At 50.6% G+C, this 16,635-nt stretch overlaps 2 protein-coding genes across 3 annotated transcripts; both read left to right on the plus strand.

Moving 5' to 3' along the window:
• The first annotated feature begins 8 nt into the window (after positions 1 to 8).
• On the plus strand, positions 9 to 821 carry CUNH12orf57 (chromosome unknown C12orf57 homolog). Its single transcript, XM_042031320.1, has 3 exons — positions 9 to 142; positions 249 to 425; positions 506 to 821. The coding sequence occupies exons 1-3, from the start codon at positions 85 to 87 to the stop codon at positions 652 to 654; spliced, it is 384 nt and encodes a 127-aa protein (XP_041887254.1). The 5' UTR covers positions 9 to 84; the 3' UTR covers positions 655 to 821.
• On the plus strand, positions 797 to 16,180 carry PTPN6 (protein tyrosine phosphatase non-receptor type 6). 2 transcript variants are annotated; one of them, XM_042031318.1, is made up of 16 exons: positions 797 to 878; positions 2,098 to 2,199; positions 7,703 to 7,825; positions 8,134 to 8,328; positions 10,367 to 10,586; positions 11,348 to 11,464; positions 11,633 to 11,749; positions 12,139 to 12,235; positions 12,633 to 12,712; positions 12,804 to 12,953; positions 13,061 to 13,192; positions 13,476 to 13,630; positions 13,924 to 13,991; positions 14,368 to 14,519; positions 15,240 to 15,337; positions 15,449 to 16,180. In XM_042031318.1, exons 1-16 carry the CDS (start codon positions 832 to 834, stop codon positions 15,555 to 15,557), a joined length of 1,962 nt encoding a protein of 653 aa, XP_041887252.1. In that variant the 5' UTR covers positions 797 to 831; the 3' UTR covers positions 15,558 to 16,180. The 2 variants fall into 2 exon arrangements, with proteins under 2 accessions (XP_041887252.1, XP_041887253.1); XM_042031319.1 differs by lacking the exons at positions 797 to 878; positions 2,098 to 2,199 and adding an exon at positions 6,611 to 7,458.
• Positions 16,181 to 16,635: the final 455 nt, after the last annotated feature.

Consider the following 16,635-nt stretch of genomic DNA (forward strand, 5'->3'; position numbering starts at 1 on the left):
GGCGCAGGCGCGCGGGCGGCGGGCCGGCCTGGAGCCGCCGCTCCTTTGTGCGGGACCCGAGCCGCGGCCGCCCCGCCGCCCCCCATGGCAGCCTCCGCGCAGCCCCCGGTGCCGCCGGCGCTGAGCGCGGAGCAGGCGAAGGGTGAGTGCGGGAGGCTCGGTGTCCCGGGGGGGCCGGCGGCAGAGTGCCTGTGTCGCCTGGCTGGGTGCGGGAGGACGGCGGGCGGCTGAGTGCCCGTGTCCCGCAGCGGTGCTGGCGGAGGTGATCAAGGCGTTCGGGGCTCCCGAGAACGCGCAGCGCATGGAGGAGGCTCGGGACAACGCCTGCAACGACATGGGTAAGATGCTGCAGTTCCTCCTGCCTGTGGCAACCCAGATCCAGCAGGACGTGATCAAGGCCTACGGCTTCAGCAGCGACGGCGAAGGTGGGTTGTTCCCCCGCCGGGCAGGATGCTCCGAGCCCGCCGGAGCAGCGGGGCATCCCGCCCACCCCCTTTCCTTGCAGGGGTCCTGAAGTTCGCCCGGCTGATCAAGTCCTACGAGTCGCAGGACCCGGAGATCGCCAGCATGTCGGGCAAGCTCAAGGCCATGTTCCTGCCGCCCATGACGCTGCCGCCGCACGGGGCCGGCACCGGCGGAGTTGCTGCCTCCTGAGCCCTCGGAGTTCTCCCGGTATTCGGCTGGTGCCCTCCTTCCACGGTGCAAGTCCTGTCAGCCCTGGGAATGGGGCACTTGAACAAGGCAGACGCTGACCTGGAAGGAATGGGATGCTTCGTGTCTGCTCGTGTGTCTGCTCGTGAATAAAACGTGTGTTGAAAATGCCTGTGTTTTATGAATGACCGTGAGCTCAGCAGTGCTGCTCCCTGGTGCAGAGGCAGGTACAGCAGTGCTCTCTGCATGACACCTGCCATGCTGTTTTGGGGGGCCCAGTATGTACCATGTTCTGTAAAAAGGTTTGTGCAGAGCCTTGGTGTGAAGGATTTAATATCAGAGAGACTTTTTTTTTTTTTTTTAATAAGAGGTATTAAGTACTTTACAAGGGCAAGCATTTTCAGATGTGCTGTTTGAAGCATACTAGGAAGTGTGTCCCTCAAAACAATCTAGTGTTGTTCAGCAGGTGCTGTAAATGCCATTGAGGCCCCTGTCCCCAGCAGGGTCAGTGTTAATTTACTCCTGCCCCCAGTCCTTGTGGCTGCCTTGTTTTGTGGCTGAATGTGCAATCCAGCACATTATCATTAGTGAAAAAGGCAGCAGAGAAAATGCAGCAGGGAGTGGCAGAGCGTGGGAGGGCTGGGCTTGCCCCTTTGGCTGTAGCCTGCATTAGAGCAACATAAACAACATAAAATTCTTATCTCACTTTTTTCGGACTGCAGAGGGATCAACCTAGTGGTGCAGCCTTGCTCCATTGCAATGTTTTTTTTCCAATGTGGTTTGGAGGGACATCAGGTATGTCTGTTTGTAGCCTCCTGCCCTGTGTGCCTGTTGCCCTTGGAAGAATCGAGGTCTTTGACTCAGGGGCACAGGACTGGGGGTGAAGGAGCCAGGCCTGGGAGAGCAGGGAGCTGCAAAGCCAGGTGTGAGAGAGCTGCGTCAGGTTCTGCCTTCTGTGCTTTCGGTTACAAACCGGGCAGGAATGTAGCCAGTGAGGGCGTGAGCTCAGTGGATGGGAGGCAGGAAGAGCAGTCGGTTCCTTCCGTCTCTATCTACCTCTCCGAGCTTGGCCTTGGCCTTCCCCCACCCCTCTGATTATTCAGTAACTACAGTCCAGGAAGTGCTTTGCAAATGGTGAAAATTAGGCCCTCGGCTTGAGGCCTGAGGTTTGCCTGACCAGGAGCTACCTTCTTCTTAGTCCGCCTGGGAGCAGGCGGGGTTTGGGACTTCGCCTGTGCGGATCGGACACAGGTGAGTCACGGGAGCTGCTGCACCAGCAAGCACTGCCAGCTGCTGCTCCAGCACCCCGGCGCTCGCTGCCATGAGCATCCAGCCCTACCGGGAGGGTGCCAAGCCACCTCTCCTCTATCGAGGTCTTTGATCTCTCTCCCAAATCCATCTCAAGATCCTGTCTTGGTAATTCCAATATTGCTTTATTTTCTTTAGTAGGACCCCCTTGGTTGAGGGCTGTGGTACTTCCTCCACCAGCTCCTGTCATTCCTCCATCAGTGGGGATCTGAGAGACAAGACCCTGATGCCATCCCGTGGGTGAGTGCTGTGAATGCTAGTGTACTAGTTCGAAAAAAAACCAGTGGGTGATTCCAAGTCAGAATTAGAATTTAATAGGAAAATTTAAATAAATGCAATAGTACAAGAACACTGACAGAGTCAGGATACAACGTGACACCCTGTTAGGGTGGCGGCAGCAGTCCAGATGAAGTGGTCCTGTTAAAGCAGTGATCCTTTAGAAAAGGGTATGTCCTTCGCCTGAAGGCCCAGTGGTAGCTCTTGTCCTTTGGGAAAACAGTAGGTAAGGGCTGCTTGAGCTGTTCCAGATCCCAGATTATACCCACGTGGGAATGCTTGGCTCCTCCCCCCTGGGTGGGGCATCTCACAATGGGCTGATGAGTCATGATTGGGCGGGGCATTTCACAATGGGCTGATGAGTCATGCCGTGTGTCCTTGATTGCCCGAGGGCGTTGTCAAGGATGAGTCCTGGTAGGAGATAAGGAGCACTGCCCCACCTGTTTTAACAGCTTGTGAGCTGATAAGAGAATACGTACTAGGTTACATCTTACTTTGTAACCTAGGACAACAGCAAAACCTGTTTGAAGTAAGTAACAAATGCAATTCTCATTCTCAAAAAGAGCTCCAACTTAGCTCCCCCCAAACACGAGGGAAGCACGAAACAGTAAAGTCGTTATCTGAGCAAGAGGGTACACAGTATAACGGAGAAAGAAAATGAATGTGATATGAAGAAAGAGCCAGCATCTGCTTTCGTAAAGGCACATCTGGTCCTGTAAAACTGGGGGGTTTTGAGGGACTTAGCAAGTTCGTGGATAAGGCAGGTCTGGCCAATACAATTCGCTTGGATTTAAAGAATTTGACGAGATTTTCTCATCAAAGTCTTTAAATGAAGCTGAAGTCATAGCATTAAAAAAAAAAATTTGGATAAAGAATTACCAAAAAAGAGTAAATGGAAGGTGGGAATTAGCATCCCATTTTTACAGTGAAGGGAAGTCATCAGTGGTCAGATCACAGGGTAATCTGAAATACACGCTGTTCAGTATATTCCCAAGTGACATGGGAATACAGCTTGGTGAGATGAGAAAATGGGATGATGGTAGAAAGTTGTTCAGGGTAATATGGTGGGAGTTGACTTGTGAATAATTTCAGAAAGACCTTACGGCAGTGACTGAGTGAGCAGTAGAACAGCAGATGAAATTTCATATAGACTTATGTAAAACAATGTTCATACAAAAAAAAATATTAAAATGTGCATAAAAAACAATGGTTGGGAACTAATTGTAACCTCTTTGGAATGAGGCTTTGATTATAGAAATCCATGAGATTGTTAGCTTAATGCTTGGTTGTGGTGCAGGTCAGAAATCATCACTGACCATGACTCACCAGCATTTTGAACACCGCAGTTCTGTGCCCACCTTCACTCTTATCTTCAAAACAAGATGCCAGAATTGGAAATATCTCTGAGAGGGACGGCAAAGGGGATCAGAGGTGTAGAATAGCTGTGTACAAAGAACACCTTAGTAGGGCTGGAGTCTTCAGCATGGGAAAGAGCTGAGGATTGATAGGGATGTTTTAGGTCATGAGCAGCTTGGAGCAGGGGGAGAGAAACAGGAATCACCCACTGATTTTCCTTTTTTTACAGCAAGGAGGTGTTAATAAAAAAGAGGCAGGGAGAAGGTTATAAGCAAGTCAAAGGAGGGAGTGTTTCTGTAGCTGGGCAATGGAACTCCTTGCCAAAGGATGCAAAATTTGTTATGGATTTGATGGTTAACTCTACAAGTAGCTGTTAATAGAGGCTTAGGAAGTACAAGGGCAAAAAATCCTCTACACATAGCCTTTCCCTCTGCTCTTCCTTTGATGACTGTTTTGACCTCTGGATTGCTTAGTCCCACCCCCTGCTCACAGCAGAGCTCTCTCCCCAGAACTAGCTCGGGTAGCCCAGGGCCTTGTTCAGGTGAGTCCTGACACCTGCCAGGGTGGAGGTTCCTCGGCTGCTCTGGGAACTTGTGGCAAGTGCTGAACCACCCTTGGGGGGGAGCATGTGTGCAGTTTTTCCTGATACCTAATCAGAATTTCCCTTGCTGCAAGTCATGCCTGTTGCCTCTTGTCCTTTTGTTGTGTCCCACGAAAAAGAGTCTGACTCATTATCTCTAAACCCCCACGGCCCCTTTTAGGTAGTCTCAGACAAGTGTTAAATCCCTCCTTAAGCATCTTTTCTTCAAGCTGAATAAACCCAGCTTGCTCGCTGCTGTGCTCCAGGCTCTTCACTGCCTTAGTGGCATTATGCTGGATTCTTTCCAGTTTCTCAGTGCCTTTTTTTTTTTTTTTTTGCAGCAATCCAGATGTGTGTGTCTTTTAATTAGCTATTTCATTTATCTTCTCCTGTAAATTTGTTACTGCGCTAACTGTGGCCTGGTTCCACAAGGGATTTACCAAGATGATTTTCTAGCACCTGTGTTGTACTGAAAGCCAAACAACAGTGTAAGAGTAGTCTCTTTGCTGAAATCTCTTGACCTCCTAATTATATTTTAAAAATGTTTTAGTGGCTCAATTATAGTCTTATTATATTCAGTGGCTCAGCTGTTCCATTCTGCAGCCATTTGGGAGAGCGACCTCGAAGATACCAACTGATGGCTTCTCTACGGTGATATTTCCCTCCCTTACTGGTAGTTTTTAATTAGGCAGCCCAGATCAAAGACACCAGGGCAGCTGCGTGCATCCAGTCCTTTCCTAAAATGAAAGCAAGCAGAAGCATAAACTCATCCTGTAAATTATGTGATATGGGATTTGTGTCCACAAAAATGCTGTCAAGAAATTGCACTGCACCCTGTGGCTTGTCCTTCTGGAAGATACTGGGTGACATGGGACAAATGCTCTCTCACCCTTTCTTATTCTGGTCTGGGCTCTTTGCTACCTTGTTCTTTCCCTGTTCTCTTGTGTCCAACTAATGTTCAGTTCCTCAGACAGATTTTCTCCTTCAGTCAGTGTAGGGTGTAGGAATGCCTAAGTTTTGGGTTTTGTGTGCCTTGGCTTCATATTGACTCAACATACTCTAATATTCTTTTGATATCAGGAATTATCTTTCGGGACTTTTCCCTGGAAGTTCCTTCCCTTTCTCCCTTAGTGTGCTGGTTTGGCCAAATTTAGAAATATATCCTCTGAGAGAAGGCACAACCACCCCTCCCCCACCAGGTTTGGGAAAAAATAAATTTTCCTCGAAGGAAAGTGAAAGAGATAAAAACTATTTATTTAACAAACACATGGAAAAAGGATAATAATGCTAAATAAAATCTCTCGCTGTGGAGAAAAAAACCTGGGAAAAAGTGTTTGAGTCCTCCCTTTGGTCTCCTCAGAACTGGGACTTGGCCCAGGGCCATGCCCTCTGTGCCTAGTGGAAAGTCCTCCTGATGTGCACTGAGGTTGAAGCAGTCCAGCAGAAAAGGGAGAAAATCTGAAATTCCAGGGAAGGAAAAAAGTTCAACTCTCAGTCTCTCTCCAGAGAAAAAGAAACTGAACAACTGGCCAAATGCTGACCGGGAAGCAGCAAGCCGGGTGCTTCCTCGCTCCCCTGCCGCAGCTGGAAAAAAACATCCCTATCTCTGTGTGACCTTGAACAAGCTGCAAACTGCTTTGAAAAAGTTTTGCTCAGTTTTTCCTTCGGGCTCAGTTTAGAGGCACAGAAAGGCACAAGAATTAATTTCTGGGCATAGGGCAGCGATATGGGACACACATCATAAAGTTACCCCAAGACACTTAGCTATAAACAACACTTGCTTCCTGCTAGACTGACTCTGATTTAAGTGCTGTCTTTCAGGTGCAACTTCTACAACTTTGTGCCCAAGTTGTTCCCTTGAATTGGTCCAGTGCATTTAAAATCTCCTTGGTTTTTAATATGAGTTCTAAGTCAGTACCTCTGGCTCCCTGCAGCTCACGACACCCCGGCTTACCATGTGCACGAAACCAGAAGCATTCTAAGGAAGCTGTTGTAGGTGCCTGGGTTGCCTTTCTAGCAATGAAGTTTAGCTTCCCACTCGTCTCTCCTGTACTTCCCTTTGTTGCTGGTTTCTGTCTTGGCCACGAGTTTTTGTCTAGGTCGTAGTTAGCAGCCTGTTCATCTTTTTGCAGGATTTCCCAGTCCGGTGGTGTGTGGGGAAGTCTGCAGCTGCTGCTACTGCTACTTGAAATGAGCAAGGCTCTTGCTGTTCCTGCTGCCCTGCCTGAGATGGCCCCAGGGAAAAGTCAGGCTCCTTTGGCAGCTGGATTGCACTCTTAGGCCACTGCTTAGCTCCCATTCTTTCACCAGACCTGCAGACCTTGAAACCAGTGTTGTGGGCAGGGCAGTCATGGGCCACAGCTGGAAACAGCTAGGTAACTGGAATGGTTAGTTTTCCTTCTTTCTGTACTAGGTTGTCAGCTTTGGCCTCAGTATGCCGTGCTGGGATCTTGAAGGTCCTCGGCTCAGCTCCCTCAGTGCTGTGTGGGCTCCCTGTAAGTAGTAGCTGTTTGTCCTGGTCTCTGCCTGCCTTTCTGGGCAGCTTCACCACCACCTCTCACCCTCCCCATCCCTTCTGAGCTACCACTCCCTGTGTCAGTCCCATCCCACGGCAGGCTGGTTTCAGGCAGGCACTGCTGTGCTCAGAGCAGTAGCCTGGACCTTGAAGTCTGCAGCTCTAGATTCACACGGATTCCCCCTTGTGCCTGTACAGAGTGTGTAGGACATTTGGGAGCATTCATGTTGCTCATTGGCCTTTTGGAGAAGAAGGGGAACAGAGGACGTGCAGAACTGAATTTTGTGAGCACGGCCAGAGCCCAGGATGCATGCGTAGAGTCAGCCCTTGTGTGCTAAAGACAGGGACCCAAAAATAATAGGGGGTATGGGGAGGAAAGACACAAAAGGAGAAGCAGAAGTGTATGCAAAGCAGCTGGGGGCTGCAGAGTGGATGGCTCAGAGCGCTTCCTGTTCCCGGAGTTGCGCGTGCCCCGCTGTGTACGGGCTTGCACCTGCCTGTGCCCAGCAGCACTGCACAGCGGGCCAGAGATCAAGGCACCTATCCAGGAAAAGGTGGATGGAGAGGGTCTGAATGGACTGACAGTAGACTCCAGGAGAGATACATGGCCAGCTCCCAAGAGGCGCAGGAACAGCTTGGCGTTGGGTGCCCCAGCACAGACCTCCGACTTCCCTTTCCTTACCAGCGCAAACTGATTTTTCCTCTGTGTTTTTTGAGTTGCTCTGGTGGCAGCCACTTGGCCACCTCTTCTTTCTCCCTCCACAATGGTGAGGTAAGAGGGTGTGAGAGGTCTCTGTGTGTAGGGAACGGGACCAGGGAAGCAGGATGGATCAGGGCAGGGATTGCCCTGGAAGCCTTATCTAATGGGAACCGTCCATAGACTGGGGGAGGAAGGGATGCTGCTGCTGGCTGTCACCTAGGGATGCTGACCAGGGACCATTCTTCACCCTACGGATCTCCACAATAGTGCCTGGCCTTTTTTATTCACTTGGTCTTGCTTTTATCTTCTCTGCTAGGTGGTTTCACCGTGACCTGAGTGGGCTAGAAGCTGAAGCCTTACTGAAGGGACGAGGTGTCCATGGGAGCTTCCTGGCCAGACCCAGTCGGAAGAATCAGGGGGATTTTTCTCTTTCAGTCCGGTAAGTAACTTGGACCCCAGCTTCTGTCTTTGCAGTGTTACATACCCAGATTGCCTAGATCCTCACATGTCCTGTGGCATCATCTTCATCCTGTCTCTATTCCTTTGAGTTCTTTTCAAGCTGTAAAATGACCTCAGCTTCCCAGCATCTTCTAGACCCTCCCTCAAGTTGCCCAAGGAGCTTCTCTTTCCAGCCATCTCCGTTCACTGGGATGGTTTGCTCTGGTTCCATGGCAGGAGGTAGTGCAGGACTCTTTTCTGCCCCTTTTCCAACCCCCTCATTGGACTGCCCTGTGCTTTATTCCACAGGGTTGGTGATCAAGTAACCCACATCCGCATCCAGAATACCGGGGATTTCTATGACCTGTATGGAGGGGAGAAGTTTGCCACCTTGTCAGAACTGGTGGAATACTACACACAGCAACAGGGCTCGCTGCAGGACAAAGATGGAACCATCATCGACTTGCGATACCCACTCAACTGTTCTGACCCCACGACAGAGAGGTACAGGGGGACAGCAAGGCAGCTGCTGTGTCTGTGATGAGTTGTTTCATGGCCTCCTTTCTGTCCTGCCTGCATCCCCAGGGCAAATCCTGCAAAAAGTGCCTCCTGTCTTTCTTAGCCTCCTATGTGTCCATAGGGGCAGTGTCCCCAGGAATAGCTGTACATACCTTGATCCATCACAGCAGACCTAACAGGGCTCTATTTTTACTTCTGGTTTCCGGTTGCCTTTGCTATTTATATACTGTTTCTAAAAGCAAAGGTTGTGGTGTCCGCTGTGGATCTGCAGTGGTCTGTAGGGAGACATGTTGTGTGGAAGCCCTCAGTCTTGCCCCAGACCTCCCTGATTATTCTAGGCCTGGGTGACTCACGTAGCTGAGAGCAGGACCATGTTCCCCTGCTATTCCTGGCCTGCTTAGTCTCCTTCCTGTCCCCGCTTTGCATGTGTCTCTGACACCAAGTTCCTAAATCAAATCAGGTGGTTTCGCCCTTGCATTTTGCTTTCACGCCCTTTGATGCAGCTCGGGGGAGCTGTTGCACCCTGCTCTGAGTGGACAAGTCCTTCTTGGACAGGTCCTCCTTGGGCACCTGGAGGCAGGGAGCAGAGATATCCTGGCTGAAACATCAGGGTACCGGATCAGGCTGCAGAGGGGGCGGGTCTGCTGCTGGCTGTCCTCTCCAGTTAAGGCCATTGCATCGTGGCCCTGCAGTTTCCTCCCTTCCTTCTGCGGTTGGAAACTTCCCACCCCCCCACCCCGGGCTCTTACGAAAGCTCCTCTCACTCTCTCCCCAAGTGATTTTCCGTCACGTGGCTTTGAAGAGCTGGGCTTTGCTGGGGGAGGGAGGAATGGGACGCATTAACCCCATCCTACCAGTGGAGGGGAGGCTGGGAGACCTCTTTGATGTGCGGGAGGGGCCAACCGATCCCAAGGTGGCATCTGAGCACGTGGTGGCTGAACAGTTCTTTGAGAGGAGCTTCAGAAATTAATGACAGCCATGCTCTGAGAGTCACCAGCTGCTTCTTGCAGTATGTGAGGTGAGGGTCAACAAAAGTTACTTGCTGAGGCCAGTAACTGTGTGAGCCTCTTGCTGTGTGTGGAGCAACCCCTTGCAGAGGAGAATGAATGAATGCCCCAGCTGCTTCTGTGACTGGGCTGTGGCATCCTGAACTCTGTATCAGTTCTGGGGAACGAATAGCCCCCTAACAATGAGAAGTTCACCAATACCATGCCAGGCCTTCCCTGTCAGCTGCTCTCTGAGAAGCAAATTGTTCCCACAGCCCCATGGCAAGGCAGGGAACACCTTGGTCACATGGGGATGCTCCTGACCTTGTGCTAGGAGGAGAGAAGGAGCTGCTGAGTGTTTGTATTGAGGACAGGAATGTGCACGTGGATCAGCTCCTGGCACTCACTCCCATGGCCAGGGTGATTGCTGCAGTGTGATGTGTCCAGAGAATGGGAATTATCCTTTGAGTGAAGAGGTGACTGAGTTTCAGAGAGAGGAGTTGCTGGAATGGTTCTTGAATGGATCTGATCTCAACACAACCATCTGGGTGCTGCCAAATCCTGATGGGAGAGTTTCTGTCTCTGTCGGGGTTTATTTTTGTTTCCCTGGTGTTTGAGTTCCCAGAGCCCCTTGCAGCAGTAAGGTCACAATCCCAATAATACTGTGAGGTGCTGAAACACACAGACTACCCTCTCCCAGCTGGTGTTCCAGCCAGAAAGTGTCACTTACCTGTGCCTGTGTGTGTCAGAAAATGGATCACACTTGGTGCTTTCCCATTGCGTCCTCTGGTACCAGACTTCTGCTCCCTAGGTCCCCTCTGCCTCCTTCCTCTTCTTGCCAGCTCTCTACCTTCGTCTCATCTGCTTTTCCCAAGATCCTGCTACTTCTTCCCTCTCTCATTCCTTCCTCTCTGTCTCCCCCTTCCTTTCTTCCTCCTTCACCCTTCCCCAGTGTTGTTGTTCTTCACTCATCAGCTCAAAGGCATCCACTTCCTGCATCTCCACCTCTTTTCTGACCCTGTCTTGTTTATTCCTAGGTGGTACCATGGGCATTTGTCAGGCCCTGCAGCTGAGTCACTTCTCCAGGCCAAAGGCACCCCTTGGACCTTCTTGGTGCGGGAGAGCCTCAGCAAACCAGGGGATTTTGTCTTGTCTGTCCTCACTGACCAGCCTAAACCTGGGTCTGATGCTCCAGCTGGGGCAACCGGTGCCTCTGGGACCCGGCTCAAAGTCACACACATCAAGATCATGTGTGAGGTGAGCAGTGGGAGGACAAAAGGAAAGGCAGTGGTCTGATGGATGTTACCAACATGGCTGTCACAATTTCTCCTATTTCTTTCATGTGGGATGAGGAGATTCCAAGGACCTTAAATGAGATTGGAGGGCAATACACCTTCTCTGGGCTTCCATCCACTGAGAGCACTACACCGAGAGCACTGTGCCATGAACTCTGTGTTCTCAGGGCAAACTCATCTGACTTCCCTGCCAGAGGAAATGCTTTCCTGGACGGTGCAGGGTGGTGCCTATAGATCTGCACCCCAGCATTGCCTTTTTCCTGAGCACTACCATCTTTGTCTATGGGACAGGCTGAGAGACTGGTGGCTGTGCAGCCTGGAGAAAGCTCTGGGGAGACCTTACAGCACCTTCTAGCACCTAATAGAGGCTTACGAGAAAGCTGGAGAGGGACTTTTTACAAGGGCATGGAGTGATACAGCAAGGGGTAATGCCTTAAAACTGAAAGAGGGCCGGTTTAGATTGGATATTAGGAAAAAATACTTTACTGTGATGTTGGTGAGGCACTGGAACAGGTTGCCCAGAGAAATTGTGGATGCCCCATTCCTGGAAGTCTCTGAGGCTAGGCTGGAAGGGGCTCTGGGCAACCCGCTCTAGTGGAAGGTGTCCCTGGCCATGGCAGGGGGGTTGGAGGTAGCTGCCCTTTCTGATACCTTCCAACCCAAACCATTCCATGATTCTGTGAATATTATGAGTTAGACATTACACATTCTTCCTCTGTTTAGAATGGACGCTACACAGTTGGAGGTGCTGAAATGTTTGACAGCTTGGCAGATCTGGTGGAACACTTCAAGAAGATTGGAATTGAGGAGATGTCTGGTTCCTTTGTGTACCTGAAGCAGGTAAGTCCAGTTTCCTGTTTTTAGGGGCCCTTTGGAGGCACTGATTTGCTGTTTGTTTCTGCTTTGTGTCCCTTTCCTTACTTTTTCCACAGTGCACAGAGGACACCTTGCTCTCCAGCAGCATCTCTCCCTCTCTCCCTCTCACCTGTTGTGTTTTCCCATCCCCAGCCCTACTATGCTACGAGGGTGAATGCTGCTGACATTGAGAACAGAGTGCAGGAACTGAACAAGAAGACAAGTCTGTCTGAGGAGACGTCCAAGGCTGGATTCTGGGAGGAATTTGATGTAAGAAACCTCTGGGGGACATTATTTGGCTTTTTGGGAACTCTGCATGCACCACCTCATTCTCCATCCTCAATTTCTTCCTGTACACAGACTTCTTGTGTGTCTTGTCAATTTATTTCTGAAAGAAGTCTCCATTTGGAACCTGTTCCCCTGGGGAGTGAGTCTCATCTTTAAGTGAACCCAGTGAGGTAGAAATGTGCTTTTTTATGGTTGGGAGAATGAGTCACCAAGACAGTAAGGGCACAGACCTTGGATTTCTCAAATCTGTGTTTGGTTTTCACTTCACAGCATGTCCATGTGTCATCAGAGCCACCACTGTGCCTCCTAGTGCCCACCTCCCCCGTCATACATTGTGACCTTGCCATGACTATTCTTTCTTCTGCCCTCAGAGCCTGCAAAAACAGGAAGCCAAGCACCTGTTTGACCGTCATGAGGGCCAGAGACCGGAAAACAAGAGCAAGAACCGATACAAGAACATCTTGCCCTGTGAGTCTTGCTTCTCCACTATAAAAAAACCCAGATGGACAGAGGCAATGAAGAGCTGTCCAAGCCATCCCTGCCTCAGCCCATTCTGTCCTCCAGAGCAGGTTACGAGGTGTATGGTGCTAAGGGTTTAAGAGCTGATGAGGGAAGGCACAGCCTTTTCCTGTCCTTGAAGGAAGGAGGGAGGGTTGCATCAGACTCCTTAGCTTCTGTCATCTGTCACAGAGGCAGAGGGATGGGCGGACAGAGTGAGATTGGTCGGAGCCCAGAGAGGGAGAGCTGAGGATACAGGGCATGCACCGGGAATCATGACTGAGGTGGCACAGGGCAGTGAGGGAGCTCCGTGGGGCTGTGCATGGAGTATCTCATGGCACTGTTCATCCTTTCACTGCACCCCCAGTTGATCACTCCAGAGTCATCCTCCAGGGAAGGGACCCGAATATACCTGGATCTGACTACATCAATGCCAACTATGTCAAGGTGAGGCTCTTGAAAGATGGCTGTATGCCCAAAGCAGGGGAAGGTCTGCCTGCTCCTGCAGCCCTCCTGACCCTCCCCTGTCTGCACTCAGAACACCCTGATCAGCCCAGATGAGTGCACCAAGACCTACATCGCCAGCCAGGGCTGCCTGGATGCCACGGTCAATGACTTCTGGCAAATGGTGTGGCAGGAGAACACGCGCATTATCGTGATGACAACACGGGAAGTAGAAAAAGGCCGGGTAAGTAGCAGTCTGCAGGTATCTCTTTTCCCTTTCAACCATTACCCTGCTTTTTCTCTCCCTCCTGCCTTCTGGCCATCCTCACCCTGCCCTCCCTGCCCACACAGAACAAATGTGTGCCTTACTGGCCGGAGCTGGGCAGCACGAAGGAGTACGGCCCCTACCTTGTGGAGAACGCTGGGGAGCACGATGCGCTGGAGTACAAACTCCGGCACCTCTGTGTGTGTCCGAAGGACAATGTGAGTGTGTCTGACCAAGGGCTCTCATCCAACCCATGGGTCTAACAGCCACCATACACCTAAACCTGGGAACTGCTCAGTGCTGTGATGATGCTGCTGTTCTGTCATTCTTGGGGCTGCTGTTCCCACCTGGTTTGGGCTGGAATCACAGTGGTGGAATCACTAAGAAGTGTGCAGGAGACAGAGATATTCTCTCTGGCTTCAGACCCACCTCTCCCTGGGACAGAGGCCAGGGACAGGGCTGGGTTGCAGTTTTACCAGGGGGGTGCTTTGCTATTCTCAGGGCAAGGCTGTGCGTGAGATCTGGCAGTACCAGTACCTGAGCTGGCCTGACCATGGTGTACCCAGTGAGCCAGGAGGAGTCCTCAGCTTCCTCGACCAGATAAACCAGAAGCAAGAGAGCATCCCCAACGCAGGGCCTATTCTGGTACACTGCAGGTTGGTACAGAGGCTGGAGTTTGAAGCATCCTCCATCCCTTATCTAGGGTGAGATACAGAAAGTCTGTCCTGCTGCTTGTACCCCAGGACTTGTGAGTGCAGCATATGCCAGTCCCAATATTTGCTTTTTTCCTCTTCGATACCCTTAAACCCAACTCTCTACCTGTTGAATCTGTGACTCTTCTGTGGCATTGCTGAACAGCTGCTACAAGAGCCACATCCTTCTCCAGAAGCAGCAGCATTTTGTTTCGGGAGCTGTCTTGCTCTGACCTCTGCTTGTCCTCTCCTTGCAGTGCTGGGATTGGCCGCACTGGGACTATCATTGTCATTGATATGATCGTGGAAACAATCTCCACCAAGGGTAAGAGCACCCCAAAGGATCTCTAAGTGAACTGGACTACCCATGAGGGCTTTGCCCTTAAGTTCAGCTGCAAAGGGATGAAAACTATCAGGTGTCAGTGGGAGAAAATCCTGCCATGCCCCTGAGAAGGTTGTTCTGCTGGGTCTCTGTACCATATCCACTTATTATGGCTTCAGCCTTCCCTGAGCTTTGGCTCTTCCTCCAGGGAAGACTTGAAAGATGCTGAGCAGGGGGAGAGGTAGGAGGTCCATACAGGAATAAAGAGTATAGGTGGAGGTAGAAACTTCTTAACTCATCTCCACTGTGGCTGCTTTTGGTAGAGAACTGGGAGAGGGCAGTGAACATGTCCGTAAGTTTTTCTGGTGCTCCTTGCTAGGGCTGGACTGTGACATTGACATCCAGAAGACCATCCAGATGGTGAGGGCCCAGCGATCTGGGATGGTGCAGACGGAGGCCCAGTACAAGTTCATCTACATGGCCATCTGCCAGTTCATAGAGGCAACCAAGAAAAAGCTGGAAGTTATCCAGGTGAGGAAAGGGGCTCTACTGACCTGTGAGCCTAAGCCCTGCATGGTGCTGGTTCGGAGCCCAAGTGCTCTCTTTCACAAGCTTTAAGCTAACACTGGGACCTACATAGACTACAGTGGTGCAGTAACATCAGAGTCCCTGTTCCTCTCTTCTAAGACTTTTAAATTCAGAGGACAAGTTCATTAGCAGTTCAAGAACCAGTCCCTTCTGAACTGTTAGACAGCAGTAAGTTTTAATGCAGTTACCTCAACTATGTTCTGAATAACATCCCCAAGTGCTGTTTTGTTACAAACTCAGTTTAGGACAAGCAAAGACTTTCCTTTCCTCTTCTTTCTGCTTTGTCTTTCCCATCCCAGTTTTGCAGCTGCAAGATCTGTTCCTGCTATTTGGTAAGTGGTGTCTTTTCTCTCTCCTTGTAGCCTCTGGCAGCATCCTGTAACTCCTGCTGTTTTAATATTCTTTAGCTGAAATTTGGCACTTTTAGGCACTCTAGTGCCTCCAGAGATTTGTTGCCCCACTGTTGCCTCCTGTACAAGGCTGCATTTGCAGCTGCCGCTCACCTCTGGCAGTGGCGGACAGTGTGCTGAGCCCTTCAGCAACCCACCAACTTCCACTGAGATCGTGGAACAAAGTGGGGTTTAACAGCCAGAACTCTTCCATGGTGCCTCAAATGCATCTCCCAGACCACACTCTTCTAAGCCTGTTTTTCCTCTCCTGCAGCTTCAGAAAGGCAAGCCAAACGAGTGTGAGTATGGGAACATCGCCTACCCCCCTGCAGTGAGGAATGTGCATGCCAAGGTTTCACGGAAACCCTCCAAGTAAGAGCTCACCTAAAGCAGAGACCCAGCTCTGCCTGCCTCTGGCAAGTCTGGCTTGGCTGGCTTTTTCCTCTTCCCCACTTTTCCCCTTGTTTTTACCTGGTCTTACAGGCAGAAAGAGGAGTCAACAGTGTATGAGAACTTGGGGAAAAAGGAGGAGAAGGTGCGGAAACAGCGCTCCTCAGAGAAGAAGATGAAAGGCTCACTAAAGAAAAAATAATCATACGTTGCAGGTAGCTCCATGGGGGTTTTGAACCCGGGGTGCAGGACTGGAGCTCACATCCTGGCTGGCCTGTCTCGCAGTCCTTGCTCTTGGAATGAAGCCTTCCCCTTCTCTTCCATGCCAGCTTTCAGTGCCCTGAATCAGAGCGCTTTCCAGCTCAGCTGACCGACTTCATGGTCCCTTGCCTGTGCAGGCGAGCAAAGTCTCTTGCTGCCCCCTCATCATCCATTAGCAGGAAAAGGTCACTCCCCTCCTTTCCTTGCTCCCTGAGCACTGGGGCTGAAACTCACCTCTGCTGTGTCAGCTTCAGTGGAATTCTCAGGGAAGGGCTAAGGAAGGTCATCCCAGGAGCTACATCTCTGCCCACTGCTGTGAGTTAGAGTTTAGCCTGTTTGTGTTCCCTGAAGCCTCAGCTTTTCAAGTATGGAGGTTTTGGCCTGTTTCAGCTCAGCTCCTCTGCAGTTCAGCAGGAGACTTCCTCTTTCCTTAATACCAACCTTCTGACCCTCTTATCCTTTTGCTATTTCATCCTTCACCTGGATGCTGTAAATATACCAGAATTTGATGTGATGGCCATGTTTTCTTCTTTGTTTGTAAATAAACTTGTATTTGTTTGACTACCAGGTCCCAAAAGGTTTTTTTCCTAATTTCTCTGAGTACTAGCCGTACTCCTGATTTCACCTGCAGCCCTGCAAAGACTTACAAGGATGGCTCCAGCTTAGTTTTTCTGATTTCCTGCTGCCTTCAGGCTTCTGAACAGAAGCTGTGACCAATTATGGTGGCTCCTTGCTGTGAGGCTCAAGAACTGGTGGTCATCAGCAAAGTCTGAGCACGGAAAGTCAGGTGTGACAAACTCTGACGCAGCTTTTGCACCTAAATTTTACTTGTGGGTTTTCAATACATGAACAGACAAAGCCACAGCTGCTCTGACCTCCTGCTGGTAGCAGTGCCACTTCCAGCAACAGCCTGGACCAAAGGCCTCCAGAGGCCCCTTCCCACCAGGAGTTATACACAGTACATTGGGAGGAAGGACACTGCTTGCTGTCATTTGTTATAGCAAGAAACTTGGTTGGAA

Source organism: Corvus kubaryi, unplaced genomic scaffold (genome assembly GCF_017639235.1).
Source record: "Corvus kubaryi isolate FWS band 111438036 unplaced genomic scaffold, C.kubaryi_AGA036_p1.0 37341, whole genome shotgun sequence".
Taxonomy (NCBI): Eukaryota; Metazoa; Chordata; class Aves; order Passeriformes; family Corvidae; genus Corvus; species Corvus kubaryi.

What these genes read in the sequence shown, in the direction of transcription:
- CUNH12orf57 (XM_042031320.1), top strand. Translation starts at nt 85, where the DNA reads ATGGCAGCCTCCGCGCAGCCCCCGGTGCCGCCGGCGCTGAGCGCGGAG. An exon ending in GAGCGCGGAGCAGGCGAAGG is followed by an intron (nt 143 to 248) that starts GTGAGTGCGGGA and finishes CGTGTCCCGCAG; the next exon opens with CGGTGCTGGCGGAGGTGATC. An exon ending in CTTCAGCAGCGACGGCGAAG is followed by an intron (nt 426 to 505) that starts GTGGGTTGTTCC and finishes CTTTCCTTGCAG; the next exon opens with GGGTCCTGAAGTTCGCCCGG.
- PTPN6 (XM_042031318.1), top strand. Translation starts at nt 832, where the DNA reads ATGAATGACCGTGAGCTCAGCAGTGCTGCTCCCTGGTGCAGAGGCAG. An exon ending in GATTTTTCTCTTTCAGTCCG is followed by an intron (nt 7,826 to 8,133) that starts GTAAGTAACTTG and finishes TTTATTCCACAG; the next exon opens with GGTTGGTGATCAAGTAACCC. An exon ending in AAAAGCTGGAAGTTATCCAG is followed by an intron (nt 14,520 to 15,239) that starts GTGAGGAAAGGG and finishes CCTCTCCTGCAG; the next exon opens with CTTCAGAAAGGCAAGCCAAA.